Source organism: Sceloporus undulatus, chromosome 3 (genome assembly GCF_019175285.1).
Source record: "Sceloporus undulatus isolate JIND9_A2432 ecotype Alabama chromosome 3, SceUnd_v1.1, whole genome shotgun sequence".
Classification (NCBI taxonomy): Eukaryota; Metazoa; Chordata; class Lepidosauria; order Squamata; family Phrynosomatidae; genus Sceloporus; species Sceloporus undulatus.
The window spans coordinates 197,920,624-197,944,015 of record NC_056524.1 but is presented as its reverse complement, the minus strand read 5'-3'; the positions used below and the strand labels follow the sequence as shown (position 1 = coordinate 197,944,015).

At 40.3% G+C, this 23,392-nt stretch overlaps 1 protein-coding gene across 8 annotated transcripts in view; it reads right to left on the bottom strand.

Annotated features, from left to right (window-relative positions):
• RAB11FIP2 (RAB11 family interacting protein 2) overlaps positions 1 to 21,165 on the bottom strand; it is a 44,012-nt gene extending 22,847 nt beyond the window's left edge. For 7 of the 8 annotated variants that reach the window (XR_006102853.1, XR_006102852.1, XR_006102854.1 and 4 more), the window contains exons 1-3: positions 19,849 to 21,165; positions 8,401 to 8,843; positions 3,422 to 3,890 (exon numbers count right to left, since the gene is read on the bottom strand). Coding sequence is in view for 2 of the 8 variants with exons in the window: in XM_042457295.1 (XP_042313229.1) it covers positions 3,422 to 3,890; positions 8,401 to 8,843; positions 19,849 to 20,198 (1,262 nt within the window). In the remaining 6 variants the exon portion in view is untranslated. The remainder of the gene's footprint in view (positions 1 to 3,421; positions 3,891 to 8,400; positions 8,844 to 19,848) is intronic. The other variant, XM_042457296.1, reaches the window with a different exon arrangement.
• Between the last annotated feature and the right edge of the window lie 2,227 nt (positions 21,166 to 23,392).

Below are 23,392 nucleotides of genomic sequence, written 5' to 3'. Positions count from 1 at the left end.
TGGAATGGTTATAGATGATGCAATCAATGTTATCCCTTCCCACAAAAAAACTTATGTGCAAATGAGGGCCTATATATACATTCTACCTACTCTGTTTCAACAGCACTAATTCCTGATCTTGTTCTCAAACACTACTGACAAGTGCACCGAGGATGAAAGACAGAGAACATACTGGTTCTAGCCTTCACAGCTAAGCCAACGTTTTCTGCCTGGATGTCCAAGTACAGAGAGAGCACCGCTGTTCAGTTAAGATAGGGCAGGAAAACAGGGTACAATAACCTAGATGTAATAAGCAGGATAGCAAAGTGTAGCAAGGCTGTACAGACAGCACTACGTAGTATGATACTGCAAGCACTAAATAGCACTTCCCTCTACCAGTGGGAACTTTTCCATGCTAATGGAGTTAACTATCTATGGTGCTGATGAAAAGTGACATCTGACACTTCCATATTTCTGCCAACCCATGTCTTCCATACTGGCCTCCTTAAGACACTTCTTAAGATGGAGAAAGGAAGGCTAACAGGAGGTCACTATGTACTCTGTCTGTCCAGTTGCAATGCATGGCTTATTTCCTGCCAGTAAGAAATCCTGAGACTGCCTTCTCAAGTGCAGTAGCAAACTAAATATGCTATTATGCTATAAGTCCCAGGTTTCTTCCCTCTATTCATTTCTTTCCTGCAGTGCAGACAGGCAGCATAGCTTTTCTGTATTGTAATCATTGTAAACACAGACATTTACTGCCGATTCTGAAATACAATTTTAATCTTACAAGGGATATCAAAGGGAGAGGTGTTGCTATTACTCTGAGTGCTACATTACAAAAACGGAATCTAAAGGAAATGTGTGTGCGCACGCACGCACGCACACACATACACTAATTAGACATCTAACTGAGACACCTATCTATTCATATTCTCAAATCTAGCATTTGATCATGGTAATAACAACCTGTCGCCTTTAACTACTGGACTATTTGTTACCCTGTGTCCAGTGCCTAAGAGCTTGTTAATTACCCAAACTCTCTTTCTGTAGGTCTTGTTAATTACCCGTCTCCTGTCTCAGAGGACCTTGTTAATAACTTGCACAGTCCCCCTAAAGAGGGCCTAACAACACATTAAAATTAAAGATGCTTTTCTTTTAGCACCTGTCAAGTGCTGTAAATTGAGAAATTTTCACATCACTGTATTAGCCTACTAATGTAGTATGGCTTGGAAAAAAAACAAACATTTTTTTACCAGAAAAGCCAAGCGTACAACTAGTTATTTCATGGAATACTTTTATATTTAACTTTATGTTTGTTCTGAAGTATGCACAGTGTATAGGAGTGCCATGGCAGAGAGGTACAGATTAACTCCTTTGAGAGTCCTTGCAATTAATGAATGCCATTAAGAATTTTGGTAGCAGTCAGAAGAGTTTATTTAAAAAAACATTCTAAAATACAGAGTAGGATTAAAAGGCACAATATAACTCTGCTAACAGAACAACTGGTGCTACTGGGGCCTAGCCCAGGTTTGTTATTAACACCACTGTGATTAGATACTATTCCAGCTGACTAGGGAATACCTCAAAGCCTGACTTGTCCCATGGTTCCCCAGCAGCATGCAAATAAATAACTAAATCCAGCATTCATCAATTACCTTGGGGTGATTTCTATGAATCACCTTGGGGCCATTTCTAATGACCAACATGGCCAGATTCTTTGTTAGCTCTGTTATTCTTTAGTTGAAACAGTGTTACGTTGTATCTTTTCATCCTAATCCACATCTTTTAAAGTTCTTCTAAAACAAAATTGTTTAAGATCTGAGTAAGAGGCTTCCTGCTCTGCATTCTGCAAAGAGCTTCACTCTTTGAATCTTTCTTGTGCCCTATCAAGACCCAATAAATTAAGACAGAGGCTCGGTCAGTGGATTATCCGCGCTCTGATAATATGGTCTGTCTTTATTTACCTTTTCTTGCCCTGAGGCTGAATCAGGAAGAAAGATGTGAACTGAATACTAATTAAGTATTTGCATTTGCAAAGCCTGCAGCTGCTTGAAGGCTAATTTTCAATGGATCTCAGGGTTGTGCAAGACTACTTATGGTTGCTCAGAAAACAAGAGGAATTTTTCTAATGTTTAGAGGCATCTATTTTGTTGTTGTTGTTGTTGTGTGCCTTCAAGTTGTTTCTAATTTGTGATGACTCTAAGGGGTTTTCTGGGGCTGATAGTGTGAGATTTGTCCAAAGTCACCAAGTAGGTTTCCATGGCTGAGTGGGGAATCAAACCCTGGTTTCCAGAGTCATAATTCAACGCTCAAATCATTACACCATGCTGGCTCTTGTGAAATGCTTTTTATGACTGGCTTTTACTTACTCAAAATGCCAAGTACTGTTCAGTATGCACAGCAGACAAAATTAAAGAACAGTAATTCTGTATGTAATGAAGATACAGAAAAAAAGTAAAATACAAGATTCAGAAGAGGGCCTTCATTGCTTAGCTTACAGTTAGTAAACCGCTTACAGTTGTAAACTGCTTAGACACCGCTTAGACAGTATGAAGCGGTATATAAATGAAGCTTGTTTGTTTTGTTTTACTGACAATATCGCTATTTATATATCAAAAACAGACTTTTAGCCTAGTGTCTGTTTTAATTTCTCCCCCACTTCTCAGAAGGCAAAATGATATAGATACATAGCACAAGGTGCAGAAGGTGGCACTTTTCTCTGAGATATAGGGCATATTCACAATTATCAGGTTCTCATTCTTAAAAAAATTAGTATATAGATGCAATCTCACAAAATTTGCAGTAAAATAAGCTTATATTTGACATGAAAAGGCTAAACATATCCTCATTTTACAACAGCGATGGGAAGCCTATGCTAATACAATGCCCAGATTCAAAACAATCCATTTCGTATCACATTTTAGTCCTTTCAGTAGCTTCCAAAGACTAAGTTGGTTCAAATCTAATACCAAAATCATTTTATTTTAACACGTGTACAGGCCTTTTGCTCAAATACTTCCTTGCCTCCTCTGCTGATGTACTCCAATTTATTCTCACTTCCAATTTAATTTATAATCTAATTGTAAAAGATGGTTCAACAATTAAAGAATGGTACAAACAAGAAAAGTTACCTTGATTCTAATATTTGATATAAGAGGTACAATATTTAGTGGAACTTGAGCATCCATGGATTTTGGTATCCATGGGGGGGTGGGGGGTCTTGGAACCAAACCCCAGCAGATACCAAGGGCCCAATGTACATCTGAAGTTAAGTACTGTAATATTTTTTGCAATGTTTTAAAAACAAAACTACAAACTATAGTATCAATGAAATAAAGCACAATAAATAAATAAAGATTTCATATAAATAAATAAATAAATAATTTTATTTATTCATTTAAACTGAGTCCAAGATACTATATCTAAATTCAGAACTTACCTATAAGAAGGCAGCATACTGGTTGGCTTGAAGTTTGTCATAAACGGATTAGTTGAATCAAAATCAAAACTGTCCTGATGATTTTCTCCCAAACAACTGGGTGATTTCAAATCAGTGGGGCCGTCTGATCCTCCGTTGCTAAGTCTATCTGACCGCTTACTATCTTTTTTCCCAGTCACTCTTTCAAAGAGACTAACCTTTTCTTTTTTTTCTCTTTTAATGTCTTTTTTTAATTCTGTAGGTTTCAAAAACAGACCTATGTTTTGGTCCCATGATACAGGGCTTTCTTCAAATGGATTCTTCTGCCTTGGCAATGTGGCAAACTTTTGAGGCAATGTAGCACTCACATTTGTAAAAGGATCATTTTGTGCTCCAAAGGCTGAGTCACTATCATCAACTGTACTGTTGAGCTGATTCACTTTACTTGTATCTGCACTTAATGTCCGTCTGTGTGGAGATTTTAGATTTCCTGCAAACAATTTTGTTATCAGTATACAACCAGGGAGATATTATCAAATTTGGTGATACAAGAAGAAACAGCTTTTACGTATAACTTTCAGATGAACTGTTGTTATATTATTTTTAAAACATCAGTATGATCCAGCCATAGCTAAACATTTTCAATTTTCTTTGATTCTAATGCAAAGATATCAAGACACATTTAAGATTTCCACTGAAATGCCAGTCTGGGCGAAGGATTTCTTGTAAATTTGTATATGCCCTGAAGTAGTCTCTGGCATGCTGTCAGAAACTAATTTCAGACCAAAGTGGATACTGACCTGAGCTTTAATAAAATGGCAAAAAACATAGTTATTAAGTAGTCCTGACAATTCTTGATTTCATTTATATACCATAATTCATCCAAGGAGCATTAGATAGATAGATAGATAGATAGATAGATAGATAGATAGATAGACAGGTAGATAGAGCTCTGTTCTCACAATAGCCTTCCCTCAGTTGGAGGTCAAGCTCAAAACAGATGGACCAAAATCACTCAGGACTACACTGTCAAATGGTAATTTATATTTGGGACTTATCAATAGCTTGGAACCACTACAATGGAGTGGGCAAATGTAATGGGGTCAGTTTTACCAGAGGTGAGTGCCACCACCCCATTTTCAGGTATAAATAAGACAAAATTCACAACTGGAAGTGATGAAAGGTGTAGAGGGGTTTCAAGGTGTTTCAAGCGAATCAGCCACTACCGGAAATCTCCAGGAGCAACAACTGACCTTTTCCAGACTTTCTTTACTAATAAAACATTTTGGAATACAAGTGTTTGTAGAGTCACAAAATGACTTTGGGGACTCCATGCAGGCTGCAGCTTGCCCATCTCTACTTTGTACTATATCATGGTTCCCATCTTTGGGTGACATCTTCAGGATCACTATGAAACTACAAAAGTAGGTGCTTCTTTTGGTCTCATTATTCAGCATGTCTGGTGGGAATGCAAGATTAGTTGATACTCATTCTTACTGGATGCTCCTTGACTCTCTGAACATCCTTTCTTAACTAGACAGGAGGTGCAAATATGGTACTAGTCCCTGTTGTTATGTGTCTTTAAATCATTTCCCACTTATTATGATCCTTTGGCAAACCTATTATGGGGTTTTCTTGGCAGGGAGTAGTTCAGAAGGGGGTTTTGTTTGTCTTCCTCTGAGGCTGAAAAATTTCCCAGGCCCAGGATTTTCAAGGCAGTACAAAAATTGAAACCCTGGTCTCCCAGAGTCCTAGTCCATATCACTACACCCCAGTGGTTCTCACCAGTCCCTGGCAAACTGGGGGAGGGGGAACCAACTGGTTCACCACATCAGATAACTTAAGAAGCACTGATCTAAACAGCTGCATTTTGTTTTTGTTTAGAGTAAGCAAGGGGAGCTGATCTGGATGCTGACCCTAACAGGGGAATAGGCTTCTTTGCCCTACACTGAGGTTTTCCCCACCTGTAATTTACAATGCCAACAAATGATCTAACACAAGAAAATAATACCCTTTTGAAAACATAAATTACAGGTATGTGGGTTCCCACAGTATAAATATTGGGTGTAAGCTCTCAAACCCCTAAAAAGGGATTCCAGATTAAAACAGCTCTCCTGAATTTACTTTACAATGGCCTGTTACAGACAGCCAAAATAAAGCTGCTTCGAGTCACAGTGGAGGTATGGTGTTTCAATGATGCTGTGTTCTAAGAGTCCAGAAGCCACACCAAAGCCACGCTCCAGTCCTTAGGGCTGGGCATGGTTTGGCGCGACTTCTGGACTCTTAGGGCGCATGCATCATTGAAACACCATACCTCCACTGTGACTCGAAGCAGCTTTATTTTGGCTGTCTGTAACAGGCCAATAAAAAATGAAAAAAGGACTTAACTCCAACTATGGTCTCTAAAAGAATACGTGGTTTAACCCAGAAAGAGGAATCATAGAGATCGTAGAGCTGGAAGAGACACAAGGGCCATCCAGTCTAATCCCCTACCATGCAGGAAATCACCGGTAAATCAAACCCTCCAACAGATGGCCATCTAGCCTCTGCTTAAAGACCTCCAAAAAAGAAGACTCCACTACACCCAAGGGAGTGTATTCTACTGTCGAACAGCCCTTACTGTCAGGAAGTACCTCCTATGTTGAGGTGGAATCTCTTTCCTCGTAGCTTGCATCTATTGTTCCAGGTCCTGTTCTCTGGAGCAGCAGAAACAAGCTTGTTCCCTCCTCAATATGACATCGCTTCAATATTGAAACAGGGCTATCACCACCTCTTAACTTTCTCTTCTCCCGGCTAAACATCCCCAGCTCCCTAAGTCGTTCCTCATAGGATATGGTTTCCCGATCCTTTACATTTTGGACAGGTTCTAGTTTCTCAATGTCCTTTTTGAATTGTGGTGCCGAAACGGGACACAATATTCCAGGTTGGGCCTGACCAAAGCAGAAATACAGTGGCACTATTACTTCTCTTGATCTAGACACTACACTTTTATTGATGCAGCCCAAAATTGCACTGGCCTTTTTAGCTGCCGCATCACACTGTTGACTCATGTTCAACTTGTGGTCTACTTGGACTCCCAGCACCTTTCACACATAGTCTCGTTCAGCCAGGTGTCCCCCACCTATATCTGTGCATTTCATTTTTCCACCCTAAGTGCAGTACCTTACATTTCTCCATGTTGAATTTTATTTTATTAGCTTTGGCCCAGCTTTCTAGTCTATTCAGGTCATTTTGAATTTTGATCCTATCCTCTGGAGTATTAGCTATTCCTCCTAATTTGGTGTCATCTGCAAATTTGAATGAGTATGCCCCAATTCTGTCATCCAAGTCATTGATAAAGATGTTGAACAGCACTGGGCCCAGGACAGAGCTCTGTGGGACCCCACTGGTCACTTCCCTCCAGGATTTGATGATAGGGAATCATCAAATTAGTATGCAGGCTGAGACAAAGTGATCGGATCCATACCATAATGTACTCTGTTGTACAGGCATCACAAACTAACCTATATCATATTATCAATGGAAAATCACTTCACTGAAAACATCTAGATATAACAGATACACCATTATACAGCAGCAGTTCTAAGGACTTTTGGCTTTGCAAGGCCTTTAACAGCTAGTTCCTTGTTTCATCAAGAGTAAGCTCTTGAATCTAATTTATGTAAATGTTGACTTACCACTCAGCAATTGTTTCAATGGGTCTGCCCTAGACTTTGTAGAAAATTCACAAATAGATTTAGGCCTTTGGGTTCTACTAACTATTTTAAAATTTGTAATATGGTTAATAATTATTGCTTTACTCATGGCTGTTTTACTTTTACTGTATTTTAATAGCATTTCGTGAAGTACTGTAATCTGAACGTATAAATAAATAAATAAATAAATGGGAAGCAAAACTGAGCATAAACATCATGTGGCATATCCAGAGTTTGGAAATAATTACAGTTGGCCCCCCACATTTGCAGCTTTTACTTCCTTGCGGATTTGATTTCAGTAATATTTTCTCTCTGAGAATATCTAGGTCCACCAGGGTGACTCTTTGGTCAAAATCCACCAGAGGTTGCACTGGAGGACCTAGAAGGGATACTTTTCTAGGCATTTGTAGGTCCTACAGCAAAATTCTATGGTCAAGCTCTGACAGATGTTGACCACAGACTTGCTCTGAAGAACCTAGAGATTCCTAGAGGAGATTCCAATAGTGTTTTGTTTTTGGCTATCTTTTTCATTAGTTTCTAGATTCCCCAATTAACACTGATGTTAAACATATGCTTTAGTGAACTTCGTTATTAGAATTCATTAAAGTGGGTGCCTCTCACTTTGTCAGATTCAATAAAAAAGGAAGACATGCTGCCTCAGGAAAAAATGGTATTAGAACTGGAGAAAGCATATCCAATGGCCTTGCTGATAGACAGGCTGGAGGATGGAAAGAGAGAGAGAGAGAGAGAGAGAGAGAGAGAGAGAGAACTTTTCGGGAGCACAGACCAGAGCAGCAGAAGAAAGACCAATAAGATATTGCATGTACTTGACTGTAAGTTGACCTCATATATAAGCTGAGGGCAGAATATCTTGAAAACTCTGGGATGACAGTCAGCACACCATGACAGTCAACACCCCACTTACCTGCCACCACTGACACATCTCCTCTGAAGGCCCTGACATGGCCTCTGACATCAGATGGAGGTGTCTGATCCTTACCAGTAACAATAGGGACCTTCAGAGAAGTGCCAACTGTGGTAGGAGATAAGTGGCATTTAGCCGCGTCTCCAAGACAAAGTGGCGGGCAGGTGCATAAACACCCACCCATTGCCACACCAGCCCGGGAATGATTCGAGGCTGGAACCAGGGGCATTGCCTTATCACAGGCATTGCCTTATGCCAGTATACTCTAATCTGTAGTTTCCTAAACACACATTTCTTTGTAGAGTAAGTATTTAGTCTCACAAAGTTTCTTAAGGAATTGCCAGTAATTTTCATTGCTTACAAAAGACATCTATACTTACCACTCTCATCCACAGAACCAACAGACTCCAGCTGATGCCTGAAGAGGTATGTATTGCCAACTGTGCCTGACTTAATTTTTTCTAAAGTCACCTGAGGACCAATTAAATCAGACATTGAATGAGCTGAAGATAGCCGTTGAGGTCCCAAAAGAAAAGGCTTTTTTGGTTTTGATTTTAACTGTATTTCACTGAGGGAAGTTACAGTGCTAGTTTCTGGCATATGAGTACTTGGAATGATAGCAGAGGATGTATCCAAAAATGTCCCTTCAGTCTTGCGACCCTTCATTTTGTCCTTTAGCTTGGCAAAAGGAGATTTAGTCTTGTCCTTCATTGAAAGATCAAACATACTTGCTGTCATGTTGTTCCTCATAAATTGGATATTTACCTTTATCTCTCCTCTATCTTTAGTTCTTTTTCCTTGTTTGGATTCTAGATTAAACCACCTGAAAGAGAAAATAGCACACTTAAACTGCATAGAATTGCATCAACAATCTTAAGTTCTGATTTTAGTTCTCACTACAGTGGATTTGTTACTTACGTAAGTTTTGATCTCCCATGCTCCTACTGGTTCAACAGATCTGCTCTAGTTAGAACTAACAACTGGATTTAAGCCATTATATTTACACCTTACTTTAACATAATTCAGTCCTACTCAAAAAGTGTAGAACTACAATCAAGATACAAAATGTGTAAGTGTCAGTGGTTTTTAAAATAAAATTTAATTTTATAATCTTAACCCTTAATATTAAATGGCCCAATCTTCCTGCAATCCAAAGAGGTAAATTAAAATTGATGAAAGCTAAGATACTTTAGCGTTAGCAAATATAATTTAGCATGTATATAGCAGAGTATTCAGGGAACAATGCATACAAGATAAAGAAATAATAATTAAAAGAAACTGAAGCTACTAGACAGCATACATCTTAATTATAAATACTACATTTTACTGATACTGCTGTGTAAAATGTCTATATGCTAACTCCTATCTTCCTTCGATGTTCATTGTTAATTAAAAAAAATATAACTTAACATATTTCAATGGAACAAAATAAAGTTTACAGACTGTCAGCTTCCTTAACAAAACACATAATAAATGTGCATGCGCCCGCGCGCACACACACACACACACACACACTTCTTTTAGTAGTCTTCAAGTTAAGATGTCATTCCAAAACCAATATGACAACCAGGTGTATCTAGATTACCTATTTCTATTTATAAAAGAAATAAATGAAAAACAATCTATAACAAGTATGTAAAGGGATCTTACAGCACCTTTGAAACTAACTGAAAAATAGAAGTTAGTAGCATGAACTTTTGTAGACTTGAGCCTACATCCTCAGATGAGGATCTAAAGAATTTTCACTGTAATGATGCAGGCCTTAGAGTGCAATCAGAGTATTTGATTAAATCTCTTCTTCAGAATGATGAGGGCTACTGTGATTTCATTATTAGAATCTGGAAAAGCAGTGCAAACATAAAATCATAGGAAATGTGACTTAATAAAGAAATAAGTTTCCCAAATATAGGACACAAACAGTACAACATGAAAGCTTTTCAAAAAGAAAATATAGTACAGAAACAATCTTTTAGAACTACAATAAAGCACATACTACTACTTTTCATATTCAAATTTTATTTTTATATATTCTTTGTCAATTTTAAGTGTACTGTATACAACCCAACCCTACATATCTAGTAATAGTGCATTCCACCCCAGGACCTTGAGCAGCTACACTTAGCACCCCACTATAACCTAGAAAGGAAGCCTTCTTCCTCTAGGGGTGCAGGGAGCAATTTCCAATTTAAGAAAAACTTACAGGGGAGTTATGAAATTGATTGCATACCCCTAGAGAGCAATAGAGGTCTTTTTAAGATAAAAGGAAGCACATTCATGTGCCAGTTGACAAATGTCTCTTTGGCCAAAAGGGAGTAGGAATAACATGAACGATACCACCTTTTTGAGTATAGTATCCAATCACCATTAAAACAAACCTCATTTACTTCTTATAAGAGACATACTATAATCCACAGTTGTACACCCACATACCTGGAAGTAAGCTTAATTGAATTCAGTGGGATTTATTTCTTAGCAGACATGTATATGAATGAACTGTTAATGTGGTATATCTGGTTCACTGTATAATCTGGTTCACTTTTTAACTTCCCCTATACTGAGTAGAAAAATGAGTAGAGCCAGATTTACAGCAGGTTGAGATTTCTCATGACAGCCAGAGTGATGCAGTGGTTTGAGCACTGGACTACAACTCTGGAAGACCAAAGTTCAAATCACCACTCAGTCATATAAACCCAGTGTGTGATCTTGGGCAAGCCACACTCTCTCGGCCTCAGAGAGAAGCAAAAGCAAACCCCTTCTGAACAAATCTTGCCAAGAAAACCCCATGATAGGTTTGCCATAAGTTGGCAGCAACCCAAAGACATACAGCAGCAACTTATTCCATAACATGTTGCCACACTCAACAATATCTAATCAAGAAGGAGACAATTATAAATAGGTTGGATGTTTTTGATGGTACAAGAACACAAGGACCATAAATAAAGCCTTGGAGACAACCACCTGCTCCAGATCTGAACTAACAATTTCAATAACCCTTTTTTCTTTCTTTCAACATCTAATTATTTTTCATGCTCATGAAAAGGGAAAAAGTTCTGAAATAAAAATATTTATGTGCCAAGCTATATTAGCTATTGTTTTCATTTCTTAAATCTTGTGCCAAAATGAAGATATTAAAATACATGATGGAGGAGCCCAGTACATAATACCACTGCCGCAAGAAACTTCAGTGCTACAAGAAACATCAGGTGATTTTTTTTAAAAGACATATGCTTTTTAAGCAAGAACCAACTGCAACTTAAAAGTGTTAACGTTCAAGAGGCTATTAGTCTGGGGCCTAATACATCATTAAAGCCACAATGGACTGGCAAACACATTTCCTCGATAAAAAAAGCCTGCATGTTGCATGCTCTGAAGTCTTCCTAGGAATTCTAGATCAGCAGGTATCCTTCATTTTTTGTACAAGAAAAAACACACACAGGGGAATTGCTGACAAGGTTCAGCATTGTGCAGAATATTAAATATCTTTTTTGTAATACTCTAGTGACTCTGAAGTCTGTCTCTTAGAGAACCATATGTACAGCTGTGTTGGAAGGAGGAAGCTATTAAATATATTAAAAACAAGAAATATTACCAATAAAGACACTTCATCAAATACTTGGATCTCATTTATCCCCAAGCTAAGCAACATTAAAGTTATATCAATGTTAGAAAGTCACTTTGGATATAATACCCCAGGTCTGTTAAATGCATTTGAAAGCAAGAAAACACTATTTAATAAAAATATATATTTATTAGCAGCTTTGAAAGAAATCAAGATTATATTATAAGGCATCAACTTTAGTTTTATACAATGTGCTTATAATTCAGAACCATCATAGATTCCTGATTTCCACTTAAAGAAGTGAGACATTGGACTGCATGTTTCCAAATCTGTTGTGTTTGTTCAGATAACATACATACAGCACACATGTATAGTAGAAGCATCTGCAAACAATGTTTTACCTGCCTCTCAGATGTCTTGTCAAATTTATAATTAGCACAGTAATGAAATTTCCCTATTTTTTCCATCCATCAAGACAATTCATTTCTTGTACCAAAGACAGGTTGAGTCTCCCTTTTCCAAAATGCTTGGGACCAGAAGTGTTTTGAATTTTAAAATTTTTATTATTTGTGTATGTATTTATTTTTGGATTTCAGAATGCCTGTATTTGCATATATGTGAGATATTTTAGAGATAGGACCCAAGTATAAAGACAAAATTCATTTACGTTTCATATACATCTTATGCACATAGACTACTGGTAATTTTATGCAACACTTAAAATAATTTTGTGCATGAAACAAAGTTCATGTACACTGAACTGTCAGAAAGCAAAGGTATCACTACCTCCGCCACCCATGAAAAAATCTTTGGTTTTTGAAATGTTTCGGATTTCAGAATGCCAGATAAGGGAGACTTGACCTGTACAACTGTTATATTTTCCTTTATCAATATTATGAAATCATTCTGCACAGGTTGGGGTCTATTACCCAAAGTCAGAGTAAAACTGCATAAGTATATAAGTGGACATCCATAGCCACAGCCGCTTCCACATTTCAAGAGTTAGGTATGGAGCTTTCTAGACAGCAAGTTAAAAGAAAGGACAAATGAACAAAAGAAAAAAGATGTGATTTACCCACGACTAGTTGGTGCTATAGCAGCACTGTGTCAAACCTTGTGACAGTAGCAGTGAATTCTTGGGCTAACATTTTTAAAGTACATGTAGCATGGGGATCAGGATGATACAGCCCTAGTACAACACATTGGATTTAAACACATAGTGTCTAACACAGACAGAACATAACTGTACAATCTGTACACCGCAAACAGAAGTTTAAATAATGGGCACCACATATGAAGGCCTACAGACTAATGCAAAATTCATTATGCAAACAGCAGGTTATACTGGAAAGGCCAATACAATACATGAAAAGAGATACCACTGCAACATTAGGAAGAACTTCCTGACATTAAGAGCTGTTTAAGAGTGAAACACACTTTCTCAGAGAGTGGTGGAGTTTCCTTTTTGGAGTTTTTAAAACAGAGGTTGGATGGCCATCTGTCAGGAGTGCTTTGTGAGTTTCTCCATGACAAGAGGTTGTACCGGATGGTCCTTGCAGTCTCTTCCAACTGTGATTCTATCTCAATGTCCATGTTTGTATATTCCAATATCTGCACAGGTTTAGCATCTTGTCCCAATACAGCTGACAAAATAGATAACTTTGCTCAAAACAGCTAGGCTTATTATTTTGTTATTATTATATTCCTCTACCTTTGGGTGTGTATTTTATTTAATATCTGGATGCTCCAGCACAGGGGTCGGCAACCCCCGGCCTCCGGGCCGGATGCGGCCCGTGGAGGCGGCAGGACCGGCCCCAGCCCGGTCCTGTTGCTGCTGCTGCCGCCGCCAAGGCCGCCACCTCCTCCTCCTCCTGGGCCGCACGAAAGGGCCAGTGGAAGCGGCCTGCCACCTCCGCAGGCTCTCCCGGGGCCCTTGCGGCCCCAGGCCTCTCCCTCCGGAGGGAGGCCTGGGGCCGCACGGGCCGAGAAGGGGCCTACGGAAGCGGCCTGCCGCCTCTGCGGGCTCCCCCTTGGAGCCTTTTTGGCCGAAGGGAAGGGCCTGGGACGGGTGCCCAAGCCCTTCCCTTCGGCTTCCCTCCCCTTTGGCCGGGGGCGGAGCTTCCACTGAAGCCCCACAGGCACAAGCCTCCTCCTCCCTGCGGGGCTTCGGTGGAAACTCCGTCCTGGCACGTGGCCCTGGCCCCCGGCTCAAAAAGGTTGTCTACCCCTGCTCCAGCATGACAGAGGGGAAGGGAACACTAAGAACTAACTCCTTTGTAATGCAGGAAATAATTACAAAGTGGATGGATACTGCACAAAAAGGGAGGTAACAAGTTATGTTGATGTTCGTCAGGACAGAGTAGGGGAGGAAGAACTGCTTAAATAAGAGCACAGAAATGAATGGAGTGGCCCTGTTCAGAGCACAGATTCGGACATGTCAAAACAATTTTACAATACTTTTTACAAGTTTTCAACACTGTGCACATATTATAGTTGACCCTCCAAAAATATATATAGACTTCCAAATATATAGATTCTTAAAGCATATAGATGTCCCAAAGGGACACAGTTTTACTATGTCATTGTATTTAATGGGATTTGTGCATCCATGGATTTTGGTATGCATGGGGGGGGGGTATCCTGGAACCAAATCCCAGTGGATATCAAGCACCCACTATAGTGGCAGAAACAGGAATACAGCAGCTTTCAGCATATGCAGAAAGCTGTGCGGGCAGAAGGGGCGGTGCATCCCATAGGGACGAATGGGTTGTGCGCCATGGCGTGCGCGCGCTGCCACAGTGCTGTGCCGCCGCATGCACCAGTCCCATTCATTTAAATGGGGCTTGAGCATAGGCGGTATTTGCTTTACGGGGGGGGGGGGGGGTCCGGAATGGATCCCCGCGTAAACAAGGGTGCACTGTACAAGGCAAGAGATGCTTTTATTACACTTGTACAATCATAAAACAAATAAAAATAAAACAGCAACAGATATACTAGGTATGGAGTACCTTTTCCTCACAACAAAATGTTGTGATTTAGCAAATACAGTATCTTTTTGACAGATGTATTACTTGCAGTGAAACACATTTGATTCCCTATAGACTATTAGTAACACTGTACATTACACACATATGAAAAAAACCTTGTGCCTGAAGCACCCAGGTTATTTTCAGGTTGTAATCTAATACTGTATTATGTATATGGGAGTAAATCCCCCTGAAACTAAGGCCCTGTCCAGATGGGCCTTTTAGCACGTGCTGAGTACGTGCTAGGCTTGCCACGGAGTGTCCTTTACAGACGCTCCCTAACCTTAGCATGTACTCCATACGTCAAAATGGCGGTGCCCTGTACAGATGGGCAATGCCATTTTGAAGTGACGGCCGCACCGCGTCCAAACGGCATGGTGCGGCCATTACATGATGGCCCCTTTCTCTCTCTCCCTGTCGCTGTCGGGATGTCCTTGGGGCATGAAGCCCCAAAGACACCCTTTTCCAGGCTGTGGGGAAGCGGTATTTTGTTGCTTCCCCGAAGCCTGGAAAACCGGCAGATCGGGGCTTCTAGGGCTGCTGCTGTGGCCGCTGAGGCCCCAATCCATCAGGGAAAGGGGTGGGTGCATGCTGCCCCAAAGGGGTGGTCTGTATCCCGCCTTAAACATGCAAAAGTTGCACAGTTGAGGTTCCCCAGTCTGATACCATCTAATCTACAATACAGAACATGCTGCTAGCCATAAATATATACATCAGACACAACAGTGACTTCCTGTACATTATTTTCAAAGCATACAAATATTAGATATTGGTAGTAAACAATGTCTTGGGAGAAAAACCAATCATGGAAATATACATTTTCTAACTTAAAGCTTTATACATTGCCTCAGAGCCCTACTGACTGAGAGCTAATAGACACATCCTTTGAATAATAGATATTTTTGCACAGATTTATCTAATGAGGAACCCATATGTTCTGCCACAATCTGTATAGTAGAAAGTACAACTCTCAACACACCAAGATGTTTGATTTCACCACCATCCTATGTGAATGAATATAACACAACAAAACACTTTCCTATGGCTGCACACAGCAGAAGATAATTGGTAGTAGTGGAAAGCTCTCCTTCAGGAAACCTTGTTTAGTTTTCGCAAGGCTAAAGAACGGCAGTATCCCCATTTGAAATTAGGTGATATAGCCAATTGGCTCTCTTTTTCAGTTGTATGTCTGCAACATGACGACATTCATACTACATTACACCTTGTTGTGGTGACCTGCAATATGAAGAAACCCTTTCCCTGTGTACAGAGCCCTTTGCACAATCCATGATTGATCCCTTCTACTTGAGCTGCTGTTTTAGCCAATGATTATAAATTTTGGAATAAGCCAAGATCTGAGGATGACTTATGATCTTGGATTATTTCAAAATTGGCAACCACCTGTTTCTGCCACTACAGTGAGCCCTTGATATCTACTGAGGTCTGGTTCCAGGACACACCATGGATACTAAAATTCATGGATGTACAAACTCCATTAAATACACTGACATAGTAAAACAGTGCCACTTATATAAAATAGCAAACTGCCTTTGAGACAAACTGAAAGATAGATGTTGGTAGAATGAGCTTTCATAGGCTTCAGTCTACTTCCTCAGATGCTTTTGGTGGAGTGAAGCCAGGGACTTCCACTCCACCAAAAGCATCTGAGGAAGTAGAGTGAAGCCCAAGAAAGCTCATGCTGCCAACATCTTTCTTTCAGTTTGTCTCAAAGGTACTACAAGATCCCTCTACATACTGATTCTACAGACTAACATGGCTATATCTTTGAATTCTACCACCATAAAATGGCAAAATCAAGGTTTGCTTTGGGAATCGATATAATTTTTGAATATTTTAAAGCTGTGAATGCTTGAATCCATGAATAAAGAATCGGGGATATGGAGGGCTGACTGTACTATGTACACAGTGCTGAAAACTTGTAAAACGTATTGTAAAATCATTTTGAGATGTCTGAATCAGTGCTCTTTACTGAGCCACTCCGCTCATTTCAGTGCTCTTATTTAAACAGTGCTTCCTCTCCCACTCCACCCTAAGTACAAAATGGAAGTTATCACCAATTAGACAAATGTACTATGGAAGAGCAAAGGGGTGCCTGTTCATTATTATTAAGTTGATATATAATATAGTGCGCCTGCTGGAAACCGCACTGGAAGAACTTGCGCTGTGCACCGGAAACACTAATGGTGCACATGTGCAGCCGCATCACTGTGCCGCTGCAAGCACAAACCCCATTGGCTTTAATGGGGCTTCAGCTTACGTGCAATTTCTCTTACGCAGGGGGGCAGGCGTCCAGAACAGATCCCCGGCGTAAGGGATGGGACTACTGTACTCAAATAGAACCATTTGAATAGGGAGATGTTGCATGTACAATTCTGCATTTGAATTTTAAAAATTGTTAGTCTTCTCATTCATCAAAGGGACAAAAAAGGAAGTAATGTAGTACAGTGGGCCCTCCCCTTATGTTCCAGATCCCCCACGTAAGGGTAAATCCGTGTATGCTCATGTCCCATTGGAAATAACGAGGTGCATGCACACACCATTATTTTTATCGCCACATAAGCTGGAAGCCATGTATAGTGCACCCACGTATGGCGCGAGTGCACTGTATTAGCCTTGAACATACCAAATGAATACACTTGTCCCTCCATATTCGCTAGGGTTAGGGGCACAAGACCCCCGTGAATATGGGAAAACCGCAAATAACAAAAACACCATGTTTTTACCTGAGAGGACACCTGTCTAGGAATCTCTAGGCCCTCCAGTGCAACTCTGTGGTGAACATCCAACAGACACTGACCATAGAACTGCTCTAGAGGAGCTACAAAGGCCTAGTGGAGTATTCTCTCTAGGAATCTCTCGGTCTTTCAGTGCAACATTTAGTTAAAGTTGACTATTGAGTTGCACTGGAGGACCTAGATATTCCTAGAGAGAACATATTAATCAAATCTGTGAATAAGCAAAGCCTCAAATATCAAAGTCGTACATATGGAGGGATGAGTGTACATGTATGATTTAATACTCCACTTGAAGTTGTGTGATCTGCTTCCTAGTTTCACAGACTAGAACAGGATATAAAAAAACAACTACTGCAAAGCAGTGCCGCACACACCATGCTTTTGTCAATTCGTTTCCACAATATATATAATGGTTTTGAAAATGACTAATCACTTATCTCTAATAAAATGATTTTGATTTCATTATACCAATTTGCCCTACTGTGCATGAATATGTAGACATGTGCCTACAAGTCGTCTGTTGACTTATAGTGACCCATGAATTTCATAGGGTTTTCTTAGACAAGAAATACTCAGAGGTAGTTTTGCCAGTTCCTTCCTCTGAAATATAGCTATAGCATCTGGTATTCCTTGGCAGTCTCCCATCCAAATACTAACCAAAACTCACCCTGCTTAGCTTGCAATATCAGGGAGAATCTGGTATCACTACAGTATTTGGGTCCATTGCACTGTATGCTTTCTTGAGTAAGTAATTCTGGAGGTATCCAGACCGGCACTTTGCACCGGCCTGGATACATGCTAGGGTTGCCTCGGGGCGTCCTTTCCAGATGCCCCGCAACCCTAGCACGTAACGGCAGCGTTGTAATGGCGGTGCCCTGTCTACATGGGCGCTGCCATTATGACGTTACAGCCGCGCTGCCTCCAAATGGAGCGGCGCGGGCACCGCCGCAGGGCGCTTGTGGCACCCTTTTAGCAGCGCTGGAAGGAGCTCCATTTTGGAGCTCCTTTCGTTGTTTGTGTCGCTGGCACAGCCTTTACACGGCTGGGCCAGAGACACAAAAGAGAAAGGGGCCAAGCGGCCCCTTTCTTTGCCTCCCCGCCGCTGTTGGGGTGTGAGCATCTGCGGACGACATTGTCCCCAATGGCAGCATGTGCACATAGCTGAGCTGCCATTAAGGACTGCCCCATTCTCCCCAGTGGCAGCGCGTGCATGCAGCCACCATTAGGAACAACAGGGGCTTACTTGAAGTCCTGTTGTCCCTAATGGTGGCATGGCTGCATGCACATGCAATCACTGGGACAGTGGGGTTGAGCATCCACACATTTTGGGATCCGCGGAGTGGTGGTGGTGGTCCAGAACAGGTCCTCCACGGATACTGAGGTCCCACTGTATAGGAACAAGTTTATCATGTTGAAAGCTAGAATGCTGCTGATGTATGGATGAATGAGAAATAGGGTTACCCAATAAAAATGCATAGAATTTTTTATTATAGTAATACAGTATGCCCTTGCTATCTGCAGGGGATCTGTTCTGGACCCTGCTCCCCCCTCTTCCCCAGATAGCAAAAAATGTGGGTCCTTAAGTCCTATTCTTTTCAATAGATGAACGCTCTTGCTTGCACTGCCACGTGCGCATGTGTCCATTGAAAAAGCCAGGGCTTGTCTTCGGCAGAAGCTGAAACTGCAAATGGCAAGCCTATGGTTGGAGCAGGCACGATGTACTTCTGAAAATAGCTTGGCATAGGACCTATAGGAACCTACGAAAAATCATATGCAGGTATACCAAGATGTTATCACCATATTTATTTATTTATTTTACTTCATTTTTATGCCACCTTTCTTCCAAAGGAACCCAAGGCGGCTCACAAAAGAAATGTTTACATTTTTCAAATAACCATAGCAATAAAGTAGTAGCTATATAGCATTTGCAACTGGTTTCCACATCCACTCAGGTGTACACTACTAAGAGCTTCATGAGTTAATTTCATTTTTTTGTTTAGTGACTGGATTTATAAGTTACACTTGTCTTCTCAAAATGGAACAACAGTTAATATGATGAAATGAACAAAATTCATTCCTTCAACTGGAATCAATTCCATTCAATGGAATGCTATGTAATGAATAGACTTATAGAATACTGATGCATGCAATCATTCATATATGAAAAGGTGCTACATTGTAACAAAACACAACTTGTGACTTTAAAAACAGGAGGTATAAAGAGGCTACGCAGCAAAAATCCATAATTCTTTGGTGGCCTCTACCTAACATTTGCAAATAATTCCATGTGGCCACATATTTGTATGCATTCATTTAAAATCCAAACTAGAAGCCCACAGATAAGCACAAGAAAAAGTGTATGCATGCACCTATTAATTTTCTACAGGTTATCGGTTTGGAGAATTTCCTGTCTGCTCATGGAGGTGTAAAAGTAAACCTTTCATGTAAGGTTATCATCTATAAATATATGTATAAAATAAAACTTACTCCGTTTTCCTTCTAAGTTTGTCCTCAAAGATTTCATTCAAGTTTATTGCCACTTGTCCCAGAAACTTATCAAGCCCAACAAGAGACCTGTGCATGACAATCAGGTAGAGGATGTATTTCTCAGAATTGCCTTCCATCAGCAATCCAGGAAGCTCAAAGGAGGCCTCTTCTTTCCACACAGGATCCAGCGTCTTCTCAGCCACCGAGGTGGAGTACTTTTCCTTTCCCAACTGGATGATAGTATAGGTATCATTAGTGCCACTTTTGCCCTTCGGCTTCAGATCTTTGGCTTGAAGGACAGTAACTTGCACGTGAGTTGGGAACCACTTCTGGGTCTGCTCTGCCAACATAGTAATGGGTTTGATGTTGGCGTTTACAAAGCTGAAAAATACACCTGAGGGTGGTGTGGAGACTCACCTAAGCCTTACAAAATACATGTGTAGGTCCCAACTGGCTCCTTGGCCAGGGGCCAAACAGCAGGTGGACAGGTGAATCTTCCTACAAGATCCCTTCAACTTCCATTCCTCCCCTGCAATTTTATACCACCTGCTAAGGAGAGAGATTCATTTTAAACCTGGTTATGTCTACACTTTCCATCCTTCCTTCCACCACCATCACCCCCAAACTTTTTGAAAGCTCGGTTAGGAAAAGTAGAGAAAATGGGCTTTCAATAGCCAAAGAAAAAGTGGGATTTCTCAATGGGACATAGGGCTTCCTCAGGTATCCTTCAAAATAAATTCATTCCAAGCCTGGTTGTCTCTCCACTTTTCATTCTTCCTTCTTCCACCAGCATCCCCAACCTTTAGGAAAGCCAACCTAGGAAAACTAGGGATAACTGGATTTCAATAACCAAAGAAAAGTGGGATTTCTCACTGGGATTTAGGGCTTCCTCGGATATCTTCTGAGATAAGCCAAGCTAGGAAAAGTAGGGACAACAAGCTTTCAATAACGAAAGTAAAAGTGAGATTTCTCACTGGGACTTAGGGCTTCCTCAGGTATCCTCTGAAATAAATTCATTTTACACCTGATTGTGTCTACATGCTCCATCCTCCCTCCTTCCACCTCCACCAACATTTCTGAAAGCCAAGCTAGGAAAACTAGGGATAACAGGCTTTCAATAACCTAATAATAATAATAATAATAATAATAATAAGGTAGTAGTGGAGGGGTTTCTCTCTGGGATTCAGGGCTTCCTCAGTTATCCTCTGACGTTAAATTCATATTAAGCCTGGTTGTGTCTACACTTTCCATCCTTCCTTCTTCCACCACCAAAAGCCCCTCACCTCAAGAAAACAAGGAATAATAGGCTTTCAATAACCAAATTATTATTATTATTATTATTATTATTATTATTAATAATAATAAAAGGGATAATAGTATTTCAATAACCAAATAATAATAATAGGGATAATAAGCTTTAAATAATCAAATAATGATAGGGATAATAGAGATAATAGTCTTTCAATAACCTAATAATAATAGGGATAATAGGCTTTCAGTAACATAATAATAATAAGGATAAAAGTCTTTCAATAACCAAATAATACTAATAGGGATTATAGTATTTCAATAACCAAATAATGATAGGGATAATAGTCTTTCAATAAGCTAATAGTAATACTAATAGGGATAATAGTCCTTCAATAACCAAATAATGATAAGGATAATAGGCTTTCAAATAATAATAATAATAATAATAATAATAATAACCAGGGCTTCCTCAGTTATCCTATAGGCTTTCAATAACCAAATGGTAATAGTAACTAACAACAACAATAATGTATTGTTATTGTTGTTGTTACAGTTGGGGCTTCCCTCTGGGCTTCCAGGGCTTCCTCAGGTAAGAGGCAGAGAGCATCCAGAGTTGGGGCGAGGAAGAAGGAGGAGGAGGAGGAGGAGGAGAGCCGGTGTCTAGTGAAAATGGAGGGCAGGAGGAGGAGTTCCTCCTGAGAGGGAAACCAACCTCACACAACACACAACACACACACACAGCAGGCGTCCCGCTTTGCAAATGGGGCCACCGCCAGTCCTCCCTGCACTCTTTCCAAATCTGAGCGGGGCCAATGGGTCTTTAGGGAAGAAGGAGAGGCCGCAAAGACTGAGGCCGCCGTGGCCCCTTTGCGCGGAGGGAGCGCTGCGGGCCACCTCCTTCCCTTCGCTCCTTCCTCGGAGGCTCAGGCCTCCTTCCTCGCCGGGCAAAGTCTCTCCAAGTCCCTCAGCCGGCGCTGCGGCGCTGTGAGGAGGAAGGAGGAGGAGGAGGACGGCGGCGGTGATAATGGCGGCGCCGCCTCCTCTTTCTTTCCTGAGGCGGTCAGAGGGCGGAGGGCAGGGTTCAGGCGGGCGGGCCTCAGTCCTCCTCCTCCTCCTCGTCTCCCTTTTCCCTCTCAGAGTAGGCCTCGCTCGCTGCTTCCCTAGTCACGAACGCCAGGGGAAATATGGAGGCCGCGACGACGACTGCTCTGAGGAGCAAGACGACCAAAGTCACCGTCGCCCAGGATGCAAAACCAGAGACTTATTTCATATTTCATACTATTATTTCATTTATTTTAAATGAGCCACAGTGGCTCCGTGGCTTTTGGAAAATTTGGACTCTGGAGCCCTGGGTTCGAATCCATGTTGAGTGGCCTTGAGCCAGTCAGTCACACTCTCTCAGCCTCATGGAAGGAAGGCCTTGGGAAAACCCTTCTTTATTTATTCTATTTTTATTTTATTTAATATGATGTATAATATATTATGATAATATATAATACACACACACATATATATATAATTTATTTTATTTGGAGCTTGGGCCAGTCACGCTCTCTCAGCCTCATGGGAAGGCCATGGCAAAGCCCTTATTTATTTTATTTTTATTTTATTTTAATAGTATAATACATATATATATATATTTAACATAACATATCATCATAATATATAATATAATATTTTATTTAGAGAATTTATACCCCGCTCTTCAGAGATCTCTTCAGAGATCTCAGAGCGGATTACAAATGGTTAATGAGACATTTTCCCCTGCCCTCAGGCCCCTTTTGGGAGGAAGGCGGCATAGAAATAAAATAAAATAATATAAATAATAATAGAGATATAAGTAAAATAATAGAGATAATAATATATAGAAATACATATTATTATATAGAAATAAAATAAATAAAGTTTGTGAAGAAACCTTGACAAAACAAAACAAAACAAAAAAGCCCCACAATAAAGTCACCATTAAGTCTGATGGGACATAATAAGTTTATTCCCAGTGCCATTTTCAGTCTCTCCTCTGCATTAGAAGGAAAGAAAGAAATAAACAGCCATAATTTATTATTATTATTAAGCTTTATTTATAAAGCACTATAAGTTTACACAGTGCTGTACATACAGTCAATTAAAATATTATTATTATTATTAAGCTTTATATAACACTAAATTTACACCGTGCTGTACATACAATTAAAATAGGTAAAATAAACCTGCCTATGGCATATGTTCTGCAAAAATAATTAAATATAATACATATTAGTACATGCTAACATTCAATAAAATAGGGCAGACA